The following is an 18869-nucleotide window of genomic DNA, read 5'->3' on the forward strand; positions in this document are numbered from 1 at the left end:
TGAAAAGAATGAACGTGTTTTATTTAAAGGAAGTGTTTTTTTTAATCAAATATGTAAATAAATAATGTATTTCAATCAAGTGATCAAAAAAAAAATCTTGAAAAAATAAACAGGTTTAATTCATAGGAAGTTTCGGAGACAATCGGAAACAGGAAGTGTCTCTTTACACTTTCACAAAGCACTTCCTGTCGTCATAATTATTAACAAAGCACTTCCTGTCTTCATAATTATTAACAAAGCACTTCCTGTCTTCATAATTATTAACAAAGCACTTCCTGTCTTCATAATTATTAACAAAGCACTTCCTGTCTTCATAATTATTAACAAAGCACTTCCTGTCTTCATAATTATTAACAAAGCACTTCCTGTCTTCATAATTATTAACAAAGCACTTCCTGTCTTCATAATTATTAACAAAGCACTTCCTGTCTTCATAATTATTAACAAAGCACTTCCTGTCTTCATAATTATTAACAAAGCACTTCCTGTCTTCATAATTATTAACAAAGCACTTCCTGTCTTCATAATTATTAACAAAGCACTTCCTGTCTTCATAATTATTAACAAAGCACTTCCTGTCTTCATAATTATTAACAAAGCACTTCCTGTCTTCACAATTATTAACAAACCACTTCCTGTCTTCACAATTATTAATGAAGCACTTCCTGTCTTCATAATTATTAACAAACCACTTCCTGTCTTCACAATTATTAACGAAGCACTTCCTGTCTTCGTAATAATGGACACATCAAAGTGTTGTAAATGCTTACGAGCGCTTCATCTCACGCCTCGTCCTCGCTGTCGCTGGCCAGGACTTCCTGACTGACCACCGGCTGCGTGGACACCTGGGAGGACGGAGGGATGACCGACCCGAACAGAAGGGAGCAGAACTGACGGAAGACAAAACCATTTGAATCCTTACATCATTAAATAAATGACATGGATGAACCGACCTTCTTGTTGGGCGGTCCTTCTGCCGCCTCTTCCTGCTCCTCCTCGTCCTCGCTGTGCGACCTTGACCTCTGTTTGAGGGCGACGGGCTGTTTGGAGCCCGTGGAGCTGGCGACCCGGGGCGGCGGCGGAGCAGCACTGGAGGGTCCGGGCATGACGCTGGTGTCCATGGCGATGAGGTACGAGTCCATGTCGTCGTTCATGAAGTCGTCAGCAGGTGGCGGCGCAGGCGAACACGCTCTGAGGAGAAACGATTGAAGACCAGAACTTTGAAAAACTAGTTTAGTAATTAGGAGCGATGTTGGCACAAAAATCTGTAAAGTTTTATCATATTTTTATCCATGGATTTTAATCGTATTTAAGTTGTGTGAGTTGTAATATAAGACTATATCTGGTATTTTTTTCCATTATCCATTACTAGTTAAATTAAAGTCAAATCATTTATTAAAACTGTTTTGTTTGTGGAGTTTTTCCTTCTTTTCAATTGCATTTATTGTCAGAATTTTTTCTCAAATGAAAATGAAAACATAATCAAACTGTTTTATATATTTTTTTGATTACAAGAAGAAAAAATGACGTACAATTACCATCCATTTACTAGAAAGATCGCGTCTCACAACAGACCTTATAATGAAACGTATCTGACCACAATTTTAATGAGTTGCAATGCACCTCATCCACCACGTGGAGGAGCTGTTTCATTTCAATCTTCCATAGGAATTTAAAACGGCGTGAATGCGGTGCATCTTGTTCAGTAACACAATATATATATTCTTACATTTTCTAACGTTTATTTGATTTTTGATGATTCAGGTAAGACAAAACAGCTTTAAGAACATTGCTCTTAAATTGAAGCTGTATTTATAGCTGTTTTCTTCAAATTAAAATAACTTTAAACAACTATTTTTAACTATTTCGACCACAAATGTACTGTGTTGCACTCATACTACACTTTATTGTTGTTGTTACATGATTATTTTGTAATATATGGACTGTATTTTTAATCTTTTGTGTAACTTTCTTCTGGCACAACTCAAATCTCCCCAATGAAGGAATATCATTCAATAAATATGTTGAATTATTTTTACCTTTTTGTGTTGTTTTTGTTGACACTGGTGTCGTCAGAAAGCGTGGCGAGCACAAAGTTACCTTCCAGGACACTGTCCGTCACCGAGAGCACGACAGGACTGGAACAAATAAGAGTAAACATTTAAACATGTCGTCAGGAAAACGTGGTTTCGTTACCTTCCCGGCTCGTCGACGAAGATAGAAATGGGGAGACAAATGGATTCTGCAAACAACAGCAAACCCTGGAGAACGAAACGTGGATGAAACAAATGTATATTTGGAAGTCGTTGAAAAGAATCTTACTCTGAGTTCCTTCAGACAGAAGGTGACGCTGTTGTGCGACTGGACGTCAAATTGGTCGAACTCGTCCGCGGCCAGAGACAGTTCTGTCAGCATCGCTTTAGACTGATCTGAGGTGCAGGGAAGAAATACACTTTAAAATATAAGATATATGTAGATATATATATATATATGATAAATGTTGAAGTATATCAGTGTCATCAGAATATTTGGTTGAATAATGGTTGAATTTCATTTGACTACATTTTGTATTAACGCGTTTTTAAAGCATTATTCATTATTTAATTCAATAATTTATCCATTTAATTATTTTGATTTTTTATAATTTACCAGAAACATTGAAATGTTTCTGTAATTTGTTTGTTTTTACACATTGAGTTTGATGTTCCGATAATTTAAAACATTTTCTGAATTCAATATTTTTTTTAAAAACAAAATTGATGGCACTATTATACCAACATTTATATATTGAACTTAAAAGGGTTAAAATGTTAAAATATTGAATTTAGTACATTTATTTTTTCTAATTAGAAAATAAAACTATGTTTGAAAAAATTGAAAATATTTTTAATTCAATAACTTGAAAAAGAAAAGAGAAAAGGCTGTCAATATAGAAATAACGGAATTCAATTAAAACAAATTCAACCTTTAAATATATAAATTATTAAATTCCATTATTCCAAAAAATAATTCAATGTTTAAATGGAATTTCAATAAAAAAAAAAGCATGCAACGATTGAAATCTTAAATTCAACCTTTAAATCTTCAGACGACACTGATATAAGTTAAAGTTAAGTTAAGGTCAGGTGGTGAGAAAGTTACCTTCTTCTTCTATGTGATTCCTGAACCACATGCGCTCATCGTTCACCGACACGGTCACTTCTTCCAGCGACGAAGGGAAATGAGCAACTGTGTCGACCAACAGCCTGAAACAATGAATTCAGATTTTTTATACTGTATATGTTTGTATGTGACAATGAAAGTTCCACAAAATTGTAGTTACACGGTTCTGACACTGGGTGGAGCCATAAACAAAGCTATCTTAAATAGTGCAGCTTTAATATATGCATATTAGGAAATAAAGTTTTGAAGTGACATTTTTACTTTCGTTTTACTTTTCCTTCGCTGACCATATCTTGTTCCTTTTACTTTTTATTTTATTTATATATATATATATCGAGAGAGAGAGATAAACATAGAGATAGAGAGTATTCAAGTATAATAATATAAAGAAGTAAGTAAATATGTTAAATGATAAAGTTTATCATGAATACTGTTAAATACATTTGATTTAATTTCACTTCATTATTAAATTGTATTGTTTATTTTAATATGCCAACTTCTAATTTAATCCCATATTTCCTTTTATTTTATTCATTTTATCATTGATTTTCTTATTCATTTTTATAATTTTATAAATTATAAAAAAAATTGCGTTTTGTTTCAACACAAGCATTAAACCTGTTCTTAATCTTATATTTTTATATAGATATTTAATTCTTTATTATTTTGTATGTATTTAATTAGTTGTAGTTATTGGGATTTTTACTACTATTCCTGATTAATTGTGAAATACAGCTTCATGTTTCACTTGTGTATGTATAACGGTGTCATCCAACAGTTGTGTGTAAAAAATAAATAAATAAATAATCTCTAAAAGAGACAGAATGGTGACGAACCGTGGCTGGGCTTTGAACACGTTGGCATAAGATTCTTTATCAAACACTGCTTGTAAACTTTCACTGTCCTGGAAGGAGAGGTTGTGAGTTTTCAAGAGGCCTGAAGAGAAGAAAACAAACACAAGACTCATAATAAACTCAGAATCAAGAGCGAGTCATGTGATGTCATCACCGATACCATGTTTGCAGTGCAGCGTGAAGGTGAGACGGTTCTTCTGCTCGTCCAACTGAATGTGACATTTTTCTACTGTTTTCTCCAAAGTAGCGAGAGAACGAAACACTGACTGAACACTCTGGAGGAAACAAGAAGAGAGAGTCATGTTTCTCCATTTTAAAGTACTTTACAGGAATAATTTCTTAGACTTTCACAAATATATCCAGCAACAACAACTTAAAAAAAAAGGGTTTAGATTATAATTGTATTTTTTGGTTATTTCTCTGTCACAAATGAACAAGTTCTGGCTCAACTAAAGCTATAGCCACTGTTTTAGAAATGACTATACAGCAGCAACTACTTCTGCACATGTTTGTAACCACGAGCGCGACTGTGGGAAAAGTTCTGCCCAGGAAACAGTCATTAGATTAAACCTCCGATCGCTCGATGACGCCAGCTTCTGCTTTGTGAAACTGTAAAACCACCGACAACTTAAACGTGGCCGAGAGATGTTGTTATTTTCTCAAACCTCTGACAAATTAAATACACAATTAAAGGATTAACGCAGAAATTTAGGAACTTTTCCGTTTATATTTGAAAGCCTTGGCCAGACTGAGCCTGGTTAGTTAGAGGTTTTACTCATTATGATTTATATAGTTTATGAAGATTGGGGTGTGAGTGTCATTTTTGTTTTATTTCCTTAGTTTTTCTTTGTATTTAATTTCATTTTGTTATATAAAAAAAGAAAAATCTAAGAATAATGTGTACAATGTCAGTGTTGTGCCTGAAATCTTTATTTATTTATTCCCACTTTATTGTACAAGTCTCTTATTTTATTGATCTCATTGAATATATTACATTTACCCTCTTGCATATACAGCACATTAAATTAAATTCTTTCTGATGTGACATTTACATTCGATACATATTTTAACGCTAAAACAAATATAATAATAGCTGACTTTAGTTATATACAGTATTGGCTGTAGGAATACATTTGAACAAAAAGGGCTCATAGCAACATATAGAAAGAAAAAAAAGTTGAATTATTAACTGAACTAGTTCATTTTAAATTGGTTAACTGAACTTTAAACTAGTTCGCATAGAAAGCGGACTTTCCAGACACTGTCTAGTGTGATCTTATTTGACTCTAGTTCAACACTGCAGAAAACTGACCAGAAACTGTTTCCTTCAACTGAGAAAAATCTCTAAATTTAGGAAAATGTTGTCACAACATATGGATCTTATAATCCATGTGTTTGTATCTTCTGGTCTGGACTATTGTAACTGTTTTTAGTGTCTAAACAAGAAGGATCTGTCTCGCCTACAGTTCATACAAAACTCTGCAGCGAGAATTCTGAGCCGCTCTAGTAGAAGAACTCACATTTCTCTGATCCTTAAAACTCTTCACTTGCTGACAGTTTCTTTCAGGATTGATTTTAAAATTCTGGTTCTTACTTTCATATCTATTCATGGTCAGACCTTCCATAAGTGATCTGATCCAGACTTACACCCCAGCTCGGGCTCTGAGGTCTTTGGATCAGAGTCTACTGATGGTTCCTGAACTTCAGGACCAGAGGAGAGAAATCCTTCCAGACCTAAGCTTTGGAACCATCTCTGTGTTTGATGATCTACTGACTCCTTCAAGAAACATCTTAAGACACTTTTATTAGTGCAGGCTTTTCCTTCATTCTCTGAGACTCCTGTGTTTGTCTCAGTGTTATCTTGACCTTTAAACATATATTTTATTGAGTATTGTTTTGATTGTTTAAGCAATTTGTGAAACTAGTTCTAGAACTAGAACTAGAACCCTGGTCTACAAAAGCGCTCTACAAATATTACTTACTTACTTATTGTCGTTTCTTTTACTTGTATTATTTATATGTTCAAAGGGTCGGTAAAAAAAAACTTTATTATTTTACTAAAACAACATCTTAACTTACCTTTATTGCCATCTTACATCGAAAACCTTCTCCATTGGGAACAGTATATCTGCAAAACAACAAAGATGATGATAAAAGTTGCACCAGACAACACACGCACACACACGCGCACACACACACACACACACACACACGCACGCACCTGCTGAAGAAGAGGGGTGCAAACAGGAAGCACGCATATGCTGAACGAGCAGAGTTGACAGACCGCAGGGCCAACTGAAGAAAGACAAGAAGAAGAAGAACCATGACGAGAAGAAGAAGAACCAGGAGCAGGAAGTTCTGCTAAACTTACCGCGTCCCTCTGAGGCTCCACGTACAACTCATCGCCGATCCTGGACAGCGAGTGGATGGCTTTGGCTAAAACTAACAGAGGTAGAAAACACGATTAATCTAAGGCTGTTTTTTTTAAATAAACATTTTAAAAATACCTTTTACGTTCCCTCCCGTCACCACGCAGTCCATCTCTCGCTGAAACTAGCTTAACATCTCTCAAACAACACGAGATAAAATGTTGTTTTTAATATATATAAGTCAACCACAAAGTCTATATTAGTCTCGACATGTCGCATTGACGGTATAGTAAAGAGAATTATTGTTCATAATAACTTATATCGCAGTTTCTAATTCAGAGCTGTCCGTTGTTTACGCCGCCAGAAAGCACTTCCGCTCTGTGAACCAATCACAGACGAGGGGGGAAGTATTTGGACGCGCACGCGCAGTAGGGAAGACATTTTGGCTCATCCATCAGAAACTTTTGTTGTTAAACACAATATAGGATTAATTTTTTATTGGTGGCAGTAGAGAATGAACGAATAAAAGTTTATTTGTTTCAATTTCCACCCGTTCTACAATAACGATTTAAGTCAATATTAGTTTAAATAATACCATTACGTGTATGTGATTATATGATAAAAACACGTAACAATATACTTTTTACACCATTTATAAGACTCTGGCGGTTGATTGTATTTAATTTAATATAATTTAATTCATATATACACTCTTCGCCGTTTATTCTGTTTTTATATTTGTTTTCCATTTTTTTGTTTTTAGTAAGTAAGTAATATTTATTTGTATAGCACTTTTACAGACCAGGGTCACAAAGCGCTTAAACAATCAGAACAATACTTAATAAAGTATATACTTTAAAGATCAAGATAAAACTGATAACACAACAGGAGTTCCAGAAAATCAAAGAAAAGCCTGAACAAATAAAAACGTCTTAAGATGAAATATATATTTTATTTTATTATAAATTGCAGTATGTGTCTCTATTTTTCTTCTCCTTCATTCCTCTTCTGCTTATACAATTTGTTGATATTTTACTTTACCAGTATGTGATACTGAATGCATAAGCACTTCCTGTTTAATCTCAATAGAAATAGATCTTTATTAAAAGAGATACCAATTAGAAAATTATTTTTTAAACAGTAATTACATCTATTATTATTATTATTATTAAATCTAAAGATTTCTTTAAAAAAAAGTTCAATAATAAGGATTTATCACAATGAAATGTTTTAAATATAACATGCATATCTCATAATTAAATTTTTAAAAACAGGTTTCACTACAATAATTTACTTTTACCATTTCTAGATGCTATTATTTATATGTTGAAATCCTTCTGCATTAGGCCTCGAAACACATTTTGATATCGGCAGCAAACCAACATAAAGAGTGAATCATTGTGGTTTTTACGAATTGTTGAGAGATACTTGAAGCACACGACAAGGGCGGAGGCAGATATAGGAAGGAAGGCCACATCGAGAGTCTGCTGCAGGGAGAGTCACTGTCAATTATCTCACCTCACTGGTCTTTCTTGTCCGTCTGCTTCAGAACTGATTTCAGGGACACGTCGCGTTTCGTCTCTTCTGCCATTTTTAAACAGTCAGTGAAGAAAAGAAGAAGAAGAAGAAGAGGTGTGACCGACGATCCTCTTGCTTCGGGTCATCGCTGGAAACTTTGACGATGTGAGGCCTTTTTTTCTTGCGGGTTTCTGAACTAGGTAGACTTTTTCATCGAGAGGAAGGAAGCAACGATGAGACTTATTGAAAAGGAAGCAAAGTTTGCAGGAACCTGAGTCCGTGGTCTGAAAGGATGCACCTCAATATCAGAGGTAAGAAGAAGAGTTTGTTACTAAGAACAAAGTTTAAAAAAGTAGCGACACACGATCGTGGAATCATCTCGTCGTTTCTTCTGACTCGTGCTTCAACTTGTCTCCTCCAGATGTCTCAGACAAACGACTCCAAGGACAGCCAGGTCCTGCTGCAGTCCATGCTGCAGAGGCTGAAGCTCCAGCCGGGGCGAGAGAGACCAGGATTCCTGGACGGTCAGAACGCATCTGGGACTGACCACGCTGATGAAGATCACTACCTGGTGACTAATGGAAATGGAAGTCCTGCACAGACATTGGGGTTCTCCGGACAAAGGCTGGACGAGGGAGGGGAAAGTTGGCGACCGGACAATGGAAAGGTCATCAGTTTCCGAGGAGGCGAGGACGCACCGGTCGGACGAATCGCTCCACCTTTTCCGGATAAACCTCAGGACAGAGCTGTGACTTCTGGCTACAACTTTGAGAGCAGACCCGGGACCACCGAAGCGACGGCCCCGAGTCCACACCAGGGTTATAAACCCAGGGTGTACGATTGGACCCCCAAGACCCCCGAGCTCGACGCTCAATCGGGGAGATATCGAACTTTACCCGAGAACCAGTTCACAGGCGTCGAGACGAATCAAGAAAACGTCTCGACCTCTCGACGCAAACAGAGGTCGTCGGAGGTCAAACCCAGGAGATGGACCCAGAGGATCAAGGAGAGATGGAGGGACAGGAAGGACAAAGACCAACACCATGTGAGTTTTTATTTGTTTATGTTCACCAAGAGATCAAGTTAGAACCAGACGTGTCTTTTACCCTCAGCTGCCGACAACAGGAAGTCCGGTTAGTGTTTCAACCGCCGCCGAAGGAACTACCCTCGTGTCACAAAGACGCAGTGAAACCGCAGAGAGTCCCAAACCCCCGGATAAAGACTCGGGCGACGAACACAGCAGGTATTACACATGACACATGTTGTAAAAACGTCACCTTGAGATGTTCATACATGAGATGTTCTCTTGTTTGTGAAGGAGTCCCTCGGGCGACAGGGTTAGATATGTGAAGTATTTGATTCGTTCTCAACTTTGACTGAGTTGCCAAAATACCTTGAGTGGCAGTTTCTGTCGTCATCTCAATATTATCCAACAGACCATAAAAGATAGTTTCATCAAAGACAGTAAATCTTTCAGTTTCTTCATTCATGCTTCCTGAATACTCTCTTGAATTCCTTGAATAGATAGATAGATAGATAGATAGATAGATAGATAGATAGATAGATAGATAGATAGATAGATAGATACAGTTATAGTTATTTTTCTTTATCTTTAGACTTAGATTGTATCATCTTGTTCTTTCTCTTTATTTCTCTTTGTTCTTATTTTTATTTTTATGAATAATTGCTGTAATTGGAATAAAACAATTTCCCGAATAAGACCTACTGAGGGATCAATAAAGTTCTACCTACCTACCTAGATGGATGGAATTTACAGACCACATCACTCTTAACAAAGTCGTAAAAGCTTTAATTTAATTTAAAACAAAGTATGTCCAAACACCACCTTTAAAAGCTGCTGGAGTCACTGCATCCTCTTGTCCTCAGTCATTGGATCTAACGGGATTTAATTCTTCCTTTAGTTGCGGAGGACGTCATGACTGCTGCCATCTAGTGGCAATTTCAATTGGAACAAAAAAAAATCCAACATGTATTAAAATAAACGTTTTTTTTTATTCTCATGAATAATTTTATCTGCAATGGAAAACAATGGGAAATAACTTTTTTGTTATGTTATTTTTTATGTATATATCTCTTGATATAAATATAAACCATAAAATAATTTGAATACAAATAAAATATTCTTTATATACCAAAAAAGATAAATACATTGCTATTGAATATTGATACAGTATCGTAAAAATGATTGGGATTTATCAGTGTATTGATGTTTTCTCACTTTTCTAATAGATAACTAGAGTACATTTCATTGATTCCTTGAAAAAAATAGTTCCTGTCACTGACGAAAGAACAAAGTACCAATATAGCATTGTTAGCTATAAAAGCTTTAATTTATTTTAAAACCAAAGTATGTCCAAACATCACCTTTAAAAGCTGCTGGAGTCACTGCATCCTCTTGTCCTCAGTCATGGGATCTAACAGGATTTAATTCTTCCTTTAGTTGCGGAGGACGTAATGACTGCTGCCATCTAGTGGCAATTTCAATTGGAACAAAAAAAAAATCCAACATGTATTAAAATAAACGTTTTTTTTTTATTCTCATGTAATATTTTATCTGCAATGGGGAATTTGTTTTGTTATGTTTTATGTTTATGTTCTGTTTGATGTATATATCTCTTGATATAAATATAATCCATAAAATAATCTTAATACAAATAAAATATTATTTTTTAGCCCAAAAAAATAAATACATTGCTATTGAATATTTATACAGTATTGTAAAAAGAATATTAGGATTTATCAGTGTATTGATGTTTTCTCACTTTTCTAATAGATAACTAGAGTACATTTCATCAATTCCTTGAAAAAATTGTTCCTGTCACTGAAGGAGGAACAAAGTACCAATATAGCATTGTTAGCTATAAAAGCTTTAATTTAATTTAAACCCAAGTATGTCCAAACATCACCTTTAAAAGCTGCTGGAGTCACTGCATCCTCTCGTCCTCAGCCATGGGATCTAACAGGATTTAATTCTTCCTTAAGTTGTGGAGGATGTAATGACTGCTGCCACCTAGTGGCAAATTTAATTGGAACAAAAAAAATGTATTAAAATAAACTTTTTTATTTATTATCATGCATTATTTTACCTGCAATGGAAAAAAATGGGAAACTTTTTTGTTATGTTTTATGTTTATGTTCTGTATATATCTCTTGATATAAATACAAACCATAAAATAACTTTAATATGAATAAAATATTATTTTTAAGCCCAAAAAAATAAATACATTGCTATTGAATATTGATACAGTATCGTCAAAAAATATTGGGATTTATCAGTGTATTGATGTTTTCTCACTTCTGTAATAGATAATACATTTCATTGATTCCTTGAAAAAATGGTTCCCGTCACTGACAGAAGAACAAAGTACTAATATAGCATTGTTAGCTATGATGCTACTATCACTGAAATTCATCAGTTACATTTTCCGCCGGCATATTCAGCAGCGACTTCGACATCGGACTCGGATCGTTCAGCCTGCTGGACGAGATAATCACGGGTCAAGAATGGGCGAAATTCCTCAATCCTGCCGAGTCGCCGTCTACGGTCCACCAGGACCCACCGCGGCCGCAAGACATGAACTCAGAGACTCCCGTCCACGGTCCCGGCAGCCAGTCCGGACCAGGAATCAGCTCGTGGAGCTACGACGGCGGAGATCTAACACCGAGGAGACCCTCGATAATGGCTGATACTTTCCTCCCGGTGAGCATGGAGACCCTAGAGGGGGGTCCTGCGCCTGGGCAGGACCCGATGGAGCAGAGCCAGGTCCATCAGATATACAATAAGAGCAGAGCACGACGTCAACCCAGAGTTTTGTCCTACGTTGAGGTGAGCCTTTAGTTTAGTTTTATGTTATTCTAACAAGACTTGAATGAATGACGGTGTGTGTTGTGGCAGCGAGCCGACTTCCTGGAGAGCTCGTCGTCGAGGAGACAATCGTATCTGAACAGGAAGCGACACCACCAGGCCGTGAACGAGGAGCTTCACCGAGGCATGAACTACGGCGGGAAAGAAGGAGGTATTAACCCCGACCGAGAAGTCATGATGAGTAATGGTTGATTGTCTTGAACGCTCTTTCTTTCACCAGGATCTACAGTGTTCCTCACAGAAAACCCCACTTCTTCAGCCCCTTCCTTCCCCTCCTTCAGTGGTCCGGTACCTCGGGGCGTCCTCAAACATTCCATTTCCCGAGATTCAAATTCACCGATGGAGACGTCAACGAAGAGGGTACGATTTATTCAAGATACGATGTTAAGAACAAGGCTGTTTCCTAGGCTTCTCCAGAATCTAGTAAAACCCTGATTCATTTTATGTAGGATGGCATATAGTAGTAATGGGTTGATGAAGCCTCATGATACAGTTGATGAGGTTTCATGATACAGTGTCTTAAATTTTAAATGGACGATGTCACTTTCTGCTCTATAGTCTTTGCATTGGACTTACTAACTCAATGAAACCAGGCATCATTTTTAAAACTGAGAGTGACATCTAGTGGCAAAATGAAGAAACTGTATCATGATGCCTCATCAACTGTTTCAAGAAGCCTCATAAACCCGTCACTGGAGCTGTGTCTCAAATCGCATACTTACGTACTTAAACTTAGTGTTTTTAGTGAATAAGTGCATCTAAATTCTTAGTATTTTTAAATGTAGTGCTAAATACACACTAAATTGTCACTAAAACGCCCACAAAACTAAGTATGGATCGATGGACACTTTCTACCCTAATTGGCTCCATCGTAGTGACGTTGACGTTGTAAACGGAAGTTACGTCATATATATATATATATATATATATATATATATATACTAACAGGTGTATTTCAGCAGCAGTAGGAGGATGACACGTCTTCGCTGCTGATACCGGCGTAAATATGTCGGCAATATTTAGTTTCTCATATTGGTTTCTCGTGCTGCCACGATAGTGTTCCTACAGCTGGTTGAAACCATCGTTAAATAGTAGTAGAAGAAGAAGCTGTCGCGTCATTTCCTGTTAGTGTGTAGCGGCAGAGTTTGATTTGAGACATACTATCTGTGGAGAATTAGTTACTAGTTAGTATGTACACTATCCTGATGCATACTAACTTCCAGTGCACTAAGAGAAGTATGTGATTTGAGACACAGTTTAGGGCTGTGTCCCAAATCGCGCACTTCTCCAAGTGCACTGCTTTACAGTACACTATAAGACAGTGCGAGTACTTGCCAAGTCCACAAGTCTTCGACATGTAGTCTCGAATCAAACTCTGCTGCTACACACTAACAGGAAATGACTCGACAGCTTCTTCTTCAGCTACTATTTAACACTGATTGTAACCAGTCGTTGACACTTGACAACACTTTTCACCAATAGAAACAAGTTATTAAGTTGTGTTTCATTGTGTTATTACTGTTGTTTTGTTGTTTTGTGGTAAAATGAGTGTTTTCTCGAGACATTTACGTCAGTATCTGCTCCGAAGACGAGTCGCCAGTGACGTAGCTTCAGTTTAGCGTCACTCAAAATATTAAGTGCAGAAGTGTGCGATTTGGGACACGGCCTAGCATTTAGCTATTTTGTTTAAAACTGAAACCTCACTTTCATTATTGTATTATTCATAACTTTAACTTCAACCACAGTAAGAAGTTAAAAACATTGTAAGCTTATTTTGGATGCAAAAATGGGGAGTAATGATTAGAGATGTGAGAAAATATTGATACACTGATATATAGCAGTATTTTTCCTGCTATACTGTATCGATGTTCAACGGCACTGAATCCATTTTTTAATTCAATTTTTTTTATTGTGTATTGAATTAAATCGTTCTATTTTTTTAAACTTTATTGCAAATATTCAAAGTGTTTTTTGTGTTGCAATTAAACTTCCAGCCGCTGGATGTTAAATGGCAGTCACTAGTCCTCCACAACTAATATGGTAATTAATTCCCGGCGATGACTGAGGACGAGAGGATACAGTGACTCCAGCAGTTTTTAAAGCTGATGTTTGGACATATTTTGGTTTGAAAACCAGCAGGTACGACTTCGTCAAGAGTCATGTGGTCTGTAAATACTACAACACCAGAGTCAAGTACTCGACAATACTACACATATATACTTGATACTACAGTATCGCAATATATGGTATCGTCACATACCTTTATCGTATCACCTTTCATTTGAACAGGTTACACATTTTAACAATTTAAATGTTACTGTTTTTCAGAGGCGACTTGAAGACAATCGTCGAGTCCATTTCTCAGAAGAAGTCATGACCATCATGCCGGCCGAGCCTTACCCGGACCTCACCGACTCGGAGGAGGACTCGGTGTTCGAGGAGGACTCGGTCCCGGAGGAGGACTCGGTCCTGGAGGAGGACGAGGAAGAGAAGAGGCCGCCGGAGAGCCAGAGAGCGGCGATGGATGAGGCGACGCCATCGCGCCGAGCTGCCCTTCCATTGTGGATGAAGGCTCTGAGGAGGAAGAACACTGGGAGGAAACAACAATGAAATCTGACCCCAGGTCTGCTCTGAGAAAGTAACGCCATCGAGTCGTCATGGACAGAAACGAGACTGTGTCCGAGTATTAATGGAATGAATGTCACGACAAACCTTGTGTTTTAGAAGTTTCTCAGGTCGGATCGCCTTATAAAAGTTTCATATTCATCGTCTCACTACAGTGTTTATACACAATTGTTAGTATTACAACATCAAGTGTCACAATAATATTGTTGAAATGCTGTTTTAATCCCTGAAGCCTGAATTAAACTAAACATGTTTCTCGAGTTTATATTTTAACAATATATTTGTAAACAGTTGACACAGGTGATTTACAGTTACTTAGAGTGAAAATGCTTCTCCTTTATGAGGAAAATATTGTAAGAATTATTTTGTAGTTTCATTTAATTTTGAGCCTTTAATCATTTATTAATTCATTAGCTGTGTGCTAAGCTAATGCTATCACTAGTAGATTTATGTTTACACACAAAATACACGGGTTGGTTTTACTGTTCTTTATAAAAAGAAGTTTAGCTTCTGAAAATGTTCAATAAATATATTTTAAAGATGAAAAAAAAACAGATTAAATAAAATATTAATAGAAATAATGAGCTAATCTAAACTAGCGCATTGCGCTTAAAAAGTGCTGTTGATACCAAATTCCTTTCATTATCTATTTATTATTTATTATTTTAAAACATTTCTAATAGTACACAGTAGCAAAAAACTGTAGATTGATAGACGAGCCAACTATTCTTCCAAAACAAAAAGAGGCTAACCAGACTAGCAAAGAAAATAGTTACAGTTTTAAATTGGAATTTCCACAATAATTTCAATGTAAATTGATCTCTAATATTCTTAAGCATGTGTTTGTAGATGATGTTATTCAATTTTAAGCCTTAAATAATAATAATAAATAATAATAATTCCTTCATTCATTAGCTTAGCTTAGCAATCGGCTCATATTAAGCTAATGCTATCAAGTTTAGAGCTTGGTTAGCGTCGTAGATTTATCGTTCGACACAAAACACACTTGTTTTGATATAAACTGAACACACTAAGTTTCTTAAATAAAAATGTTTTAGAGATAAAAATTGAATAACTAGATTTAAGCTAATGTCAAGTAGCTGCTAATTTACTGTAGCTAACAAGCTAGTTTCGGCTGGGTTTTAAAAATGGTTTTAAACAAGAGTCAAACTATAATAAAATAAAAGAATCATTATTATAGATAGAAGTATTATAAAAAGTATTTTGTGCTGTTTTTATATCCCGATTTATCTTTGTCTGAAACCTGCCATATGAATACAACTGTCATTATTATGATAAAATATATGATATTTGAACAATACTACACAACACTCAACACTTAATACAGCTACGTGTCGGACTTAAAGTGTCTGGACATCAACACATCTCGAGCGTGAGAGTACTTTGACACTTATTTGTATCATATTCCGTCATTTCCGCTGCATTATATGGATGCGTATGATTAAATCAGGACGTCGTGGTCAAACTTGTCACTTCCTTCTCCCGTAAATCACTGTCAGAGCCATTAGCAGCCTCTCAGCGCCTCTCAGCGCCACCGTCGTCGCGCTCCACAGCGGAAGCGTCTGTCCGTCAGAGGTCGAAAGGTCACGAGTACATATTCACGGAAACGAAGGGAATAAACAGCGGAGATGTGGAGAGAGCGCTCATAATGTGATTTGGTAGTAGATGAGAAGATGATGGAAGGATCGCTTTAGTCCATTAGTCGCTGGAGTCTCCAGCTGCTCTTCGTCACCCACTCCAAGTGGACTAATCTATCTCTGTTTCTAATGATCCACTCGTGAACCACAAACCACAGACTCTCTCTGCGCCTCCGTTGAAGGTTCATAACATCCATGTCTAACACAGTACGTCAGACTCGAGTCTTCTTCTCTCGTCATGTGATTTATAGACTCTAAACTCTCAGGTTGTATTGTCAGACATTTCTGACAATAACCATATATTTATTGATGTATCAGGTCAGAAATACAATAATCAATATATCATTTATACATCTAGACGTCCAAGACAAACAAACAGAAAATAAAATGTTTATAACAGAATCAAAAAATTGTTAAAAATATATTTAAAGATCATTTTTTAAACAAACGATTACCTTTCTTTTGGAGACATTTATCAAGGAGATGAACAATGTTCTAATGTACAAAAATAGACAATCATTATACCTTCATTAAAAATTCTCATCCTTAATTTACCCATTTTTTTATTTAATGAATACATGCTCTATAAATAAAACCAGCCAAAGTACACAGCATTGCCCAGAGATATTTTGTTAAGATATAAAACAGAAAAATAATACATTTAAATATAACAATTAATAGTCCATGTTTTTTCCTTTTTAATATTTTATTATCCCTTTAAAATGCTCGCATGGACCCGAAAGAAAGCTAGCGTCCATTTTCTGCCTATTGTGATAAATTTAAAAAATGACGTGGAAGATACTAAGGTATAAAATGGTATCACACGTGAATAAGAATCCAGAACCTCCCAGAACAATTAGAGTCCAAAGTATCACACGTGAATAAGAGTCCGAAATCTCACACAACAATACGAATCAGAAGTATCACACGTGAATAAGAGTCCAAAATATCACAAGTGAATAAGTGTCCACAACCTCACACAACAATAAGAGTCCAAAGTATCACACGTGAATAAGAGTCCTAAACATCGCACAACAATAATAGTCCAAAGAATCACACGTGAATAAGAGTCCAAAATATCACACGTGAATAAGAGTCCAAAATATCACAAGTGAATAAGAGTCCAAAGTATCACAAGTGAATAAATGTCCAAAACCTCACACAACAATAAGAGTCCAAAGTATCACACGTGAATAAGAGTCCTAAACATCGCACAACAATAAGAGTCCAAAGTATCACACGTGAATAAGAGTCCAAAATATCACACGTGAATAAGAGTCCAAAACCTCACACAACAATAATAGTCCAAAGAATCACACGTGAATAAGAGTCCAAAACTCACACAACAATAAGAGTCGAAGTATCACACGTGAATAAGAGTCCAAAATATCACACGTGAATAAGAGTCCAAAACCTCACACAACAATAATAGTCCAAAGAATCACACGTGAATAAGAGTCCTAAACATCGCACAACAATAATAGTCCAAAGAATCACACGTGAATAAGAATCCTAAACATCGCACAACAATAAGAGTCCAAAATATCACAAGTGAATAAGAGTCCAAAACTCACACAACAATAAGAGTCCAAAGAATCACACGTGAATAAGAATCCTAAACCTCACACAACAATAATAGTCCAAAGAATCACACGTGAATAAGAGTCCAAAACTCACACAACAATAAGAGTCGAAGTATCACACGTGAATAAGAGTCCAAAACTCACACAACAATAAGAGTCCAAAGAATCACACGTGAATAAGAATCCTAAACCTCACACAACAATAATAGTCCAAAGAATCACACGTGAATAAGAGTCCAAAACTCACACAACAATAAGAGTCCAAAGAATCACACGTGAATAAGAATCCTAAACCTCACACAACAATAATAGTCCAAAGAATCACACGTGAATAAGAGTCCAAAACTCACACAACAATAAGAGTCGAAGTATCACACGTGAATAAGAGTCCAAAACTCACACAACAATAAGAGTCGAAGTATCACACGTGAATAAGAGTCCAAAACTCACACAACAATAAGAGTCGAAGTATCACACGTGAATAAGAGTCCATTTGGTCCAAAAACCAAAACATCTACCAACCCTCAGAACAAAATACTTCAGGGAAAAAAGACAAATTACAAAAGAACACTAACCCAGGGGTCTGAGGGAAAGAGAGCGAAGACAGGAAGTTAAAATATTTGAACTACAGAGCTCTAATAAGGTTGTTTCAGCCTTTTTTTCAGGAGCCAAGGTCTGAAGCAGGCAAGTTCTCAGACATGATATACTTTGATGTGATTTATTCTTCTTCACTTCGATTGTTAAATGGGATTAATAAAGCTAAATAGTAAAGAAAAATAAGAGCATACTAGTTAGACTTTCGACGTTCTTTCATTGTCATTGCACAGAAAACACAGCAGTGAAACTGGCAACCAAACTTCGTTGCCTGGCAACCGTTAAAAAACAGAGTGAATGCATATACAAAAAGTATAAATATAAATATTAATAAGTTAAAAATAGTGCAATATAGTATAAACAGAATAAATAACGTTACAAATATTGCATATAATAATCAATGTTTATAAAGTATAAATATAAATAAGTTAACAATAGTGATAATATGTTATAAATAGAATAAATACACAATATTTTAAATAGTGCATAGCTCTAGAAGTTGATAACCAGGCTGCATTATTGTGACTTTTATTAGGCAAAGATAGTTCAGTGAGTTATTTGTATTGTGGCGACTAATGCTCAGGATTGTGAGTCAAACCACAACTCAAGTGATTCTTATT

The 18869-nt window shown here is 36.0% G+C and overlaps 2 protein-coding genes across 4 annotated transcripts; one reads left to right on the forward strand and one right to left on the reverse strand.

Moving 5' to 3' along the window:
* Positions 1–4: 4 nt before the first annotated feature.
* Positions 5–7326, reverse strand: rad9a (RAD9 checkpoint clamp component A). 2 transcript variants are annotated; one of them, XM_087798421.1, is made up of 12 exons: positions 6524–7325; positions 6388–6458; positions 6238–6311; positions 6096–6144; positions 4177–4291; positions 3999–4098; positions 3142–3245; positions 2323–2429; positions 2197–2261; positions 2040–2138; positions 954–1191; positions 5–890 (listed from the first exon to the last, which is right to left on the reverse strand). In XM_087798421.1, the coding sequence occupies exons 1-12, from the start codon at positions 6555–6557 to the stop codon at positions 783–785; spliced, it is 1164 nt and encodes a 387-aa protein (XP_087654547.1). In that variant the 5' UTR covers positions 6558–7325; the 3' UTR covers positions 5–782. The 2 variants fall into 2 exon arrangements, with proteins under 2 accessions (XP_087654547.1, XP_087654548.1); XM_087798422.1 differs by lacking the exon at positions 6238–6311 and having other exon boundaries at positions 6524–7326.
* On the forward strand, positions 6352–14679 carry LOC148072292 (uncharacterized). Of its 2 annotated transcripts, none has more exons than XM_087798419.1 (8): positions 6352–6467; positions 7935–8214; positions 8325–8948; positions 9016–9146; positions 11366–11750; positions 11820–11940; positions 12010–12149; positions 14118–14679. In XM_087798419.1, exons 3-8 carry the CDS (start codon positions 8325–8327, stop codon positions 14397–14399), a joined length of 1683 nt encoding a protein of 560 aa, XP_087654545.1. In that variant the 5' UTR covers positions 6352–6467; positions 7935–8214; the 3' UTR covers positions 14400–14679. The 2 variants fall into 2 exon arrangements, with proteins under 2 accessions (XP_087654545.1, XP_087654546.1); XM_087798420.1 differs by having other exon boundaries at positions 12019–12149.
* The last annotated feature ends 4190 nt before the right edge of the window (positions 14680–18869 follow it).

The sequence above is a fragment of the Callionymus lyra genome, chromosome 9, assembly GCF_982586985.1.
Source record: "Callionymus lyra chromosome 9, fCalLyr1.hap1.1, whole genome shotgun sequence".
In the NCBI taxonomy this organism is placed as follows: Eukaryota; Metazoa; Chordata; class Actinopteri; order Syngnathiformes; family Callionymidae; genus Callionymus; species Callionymus lyra.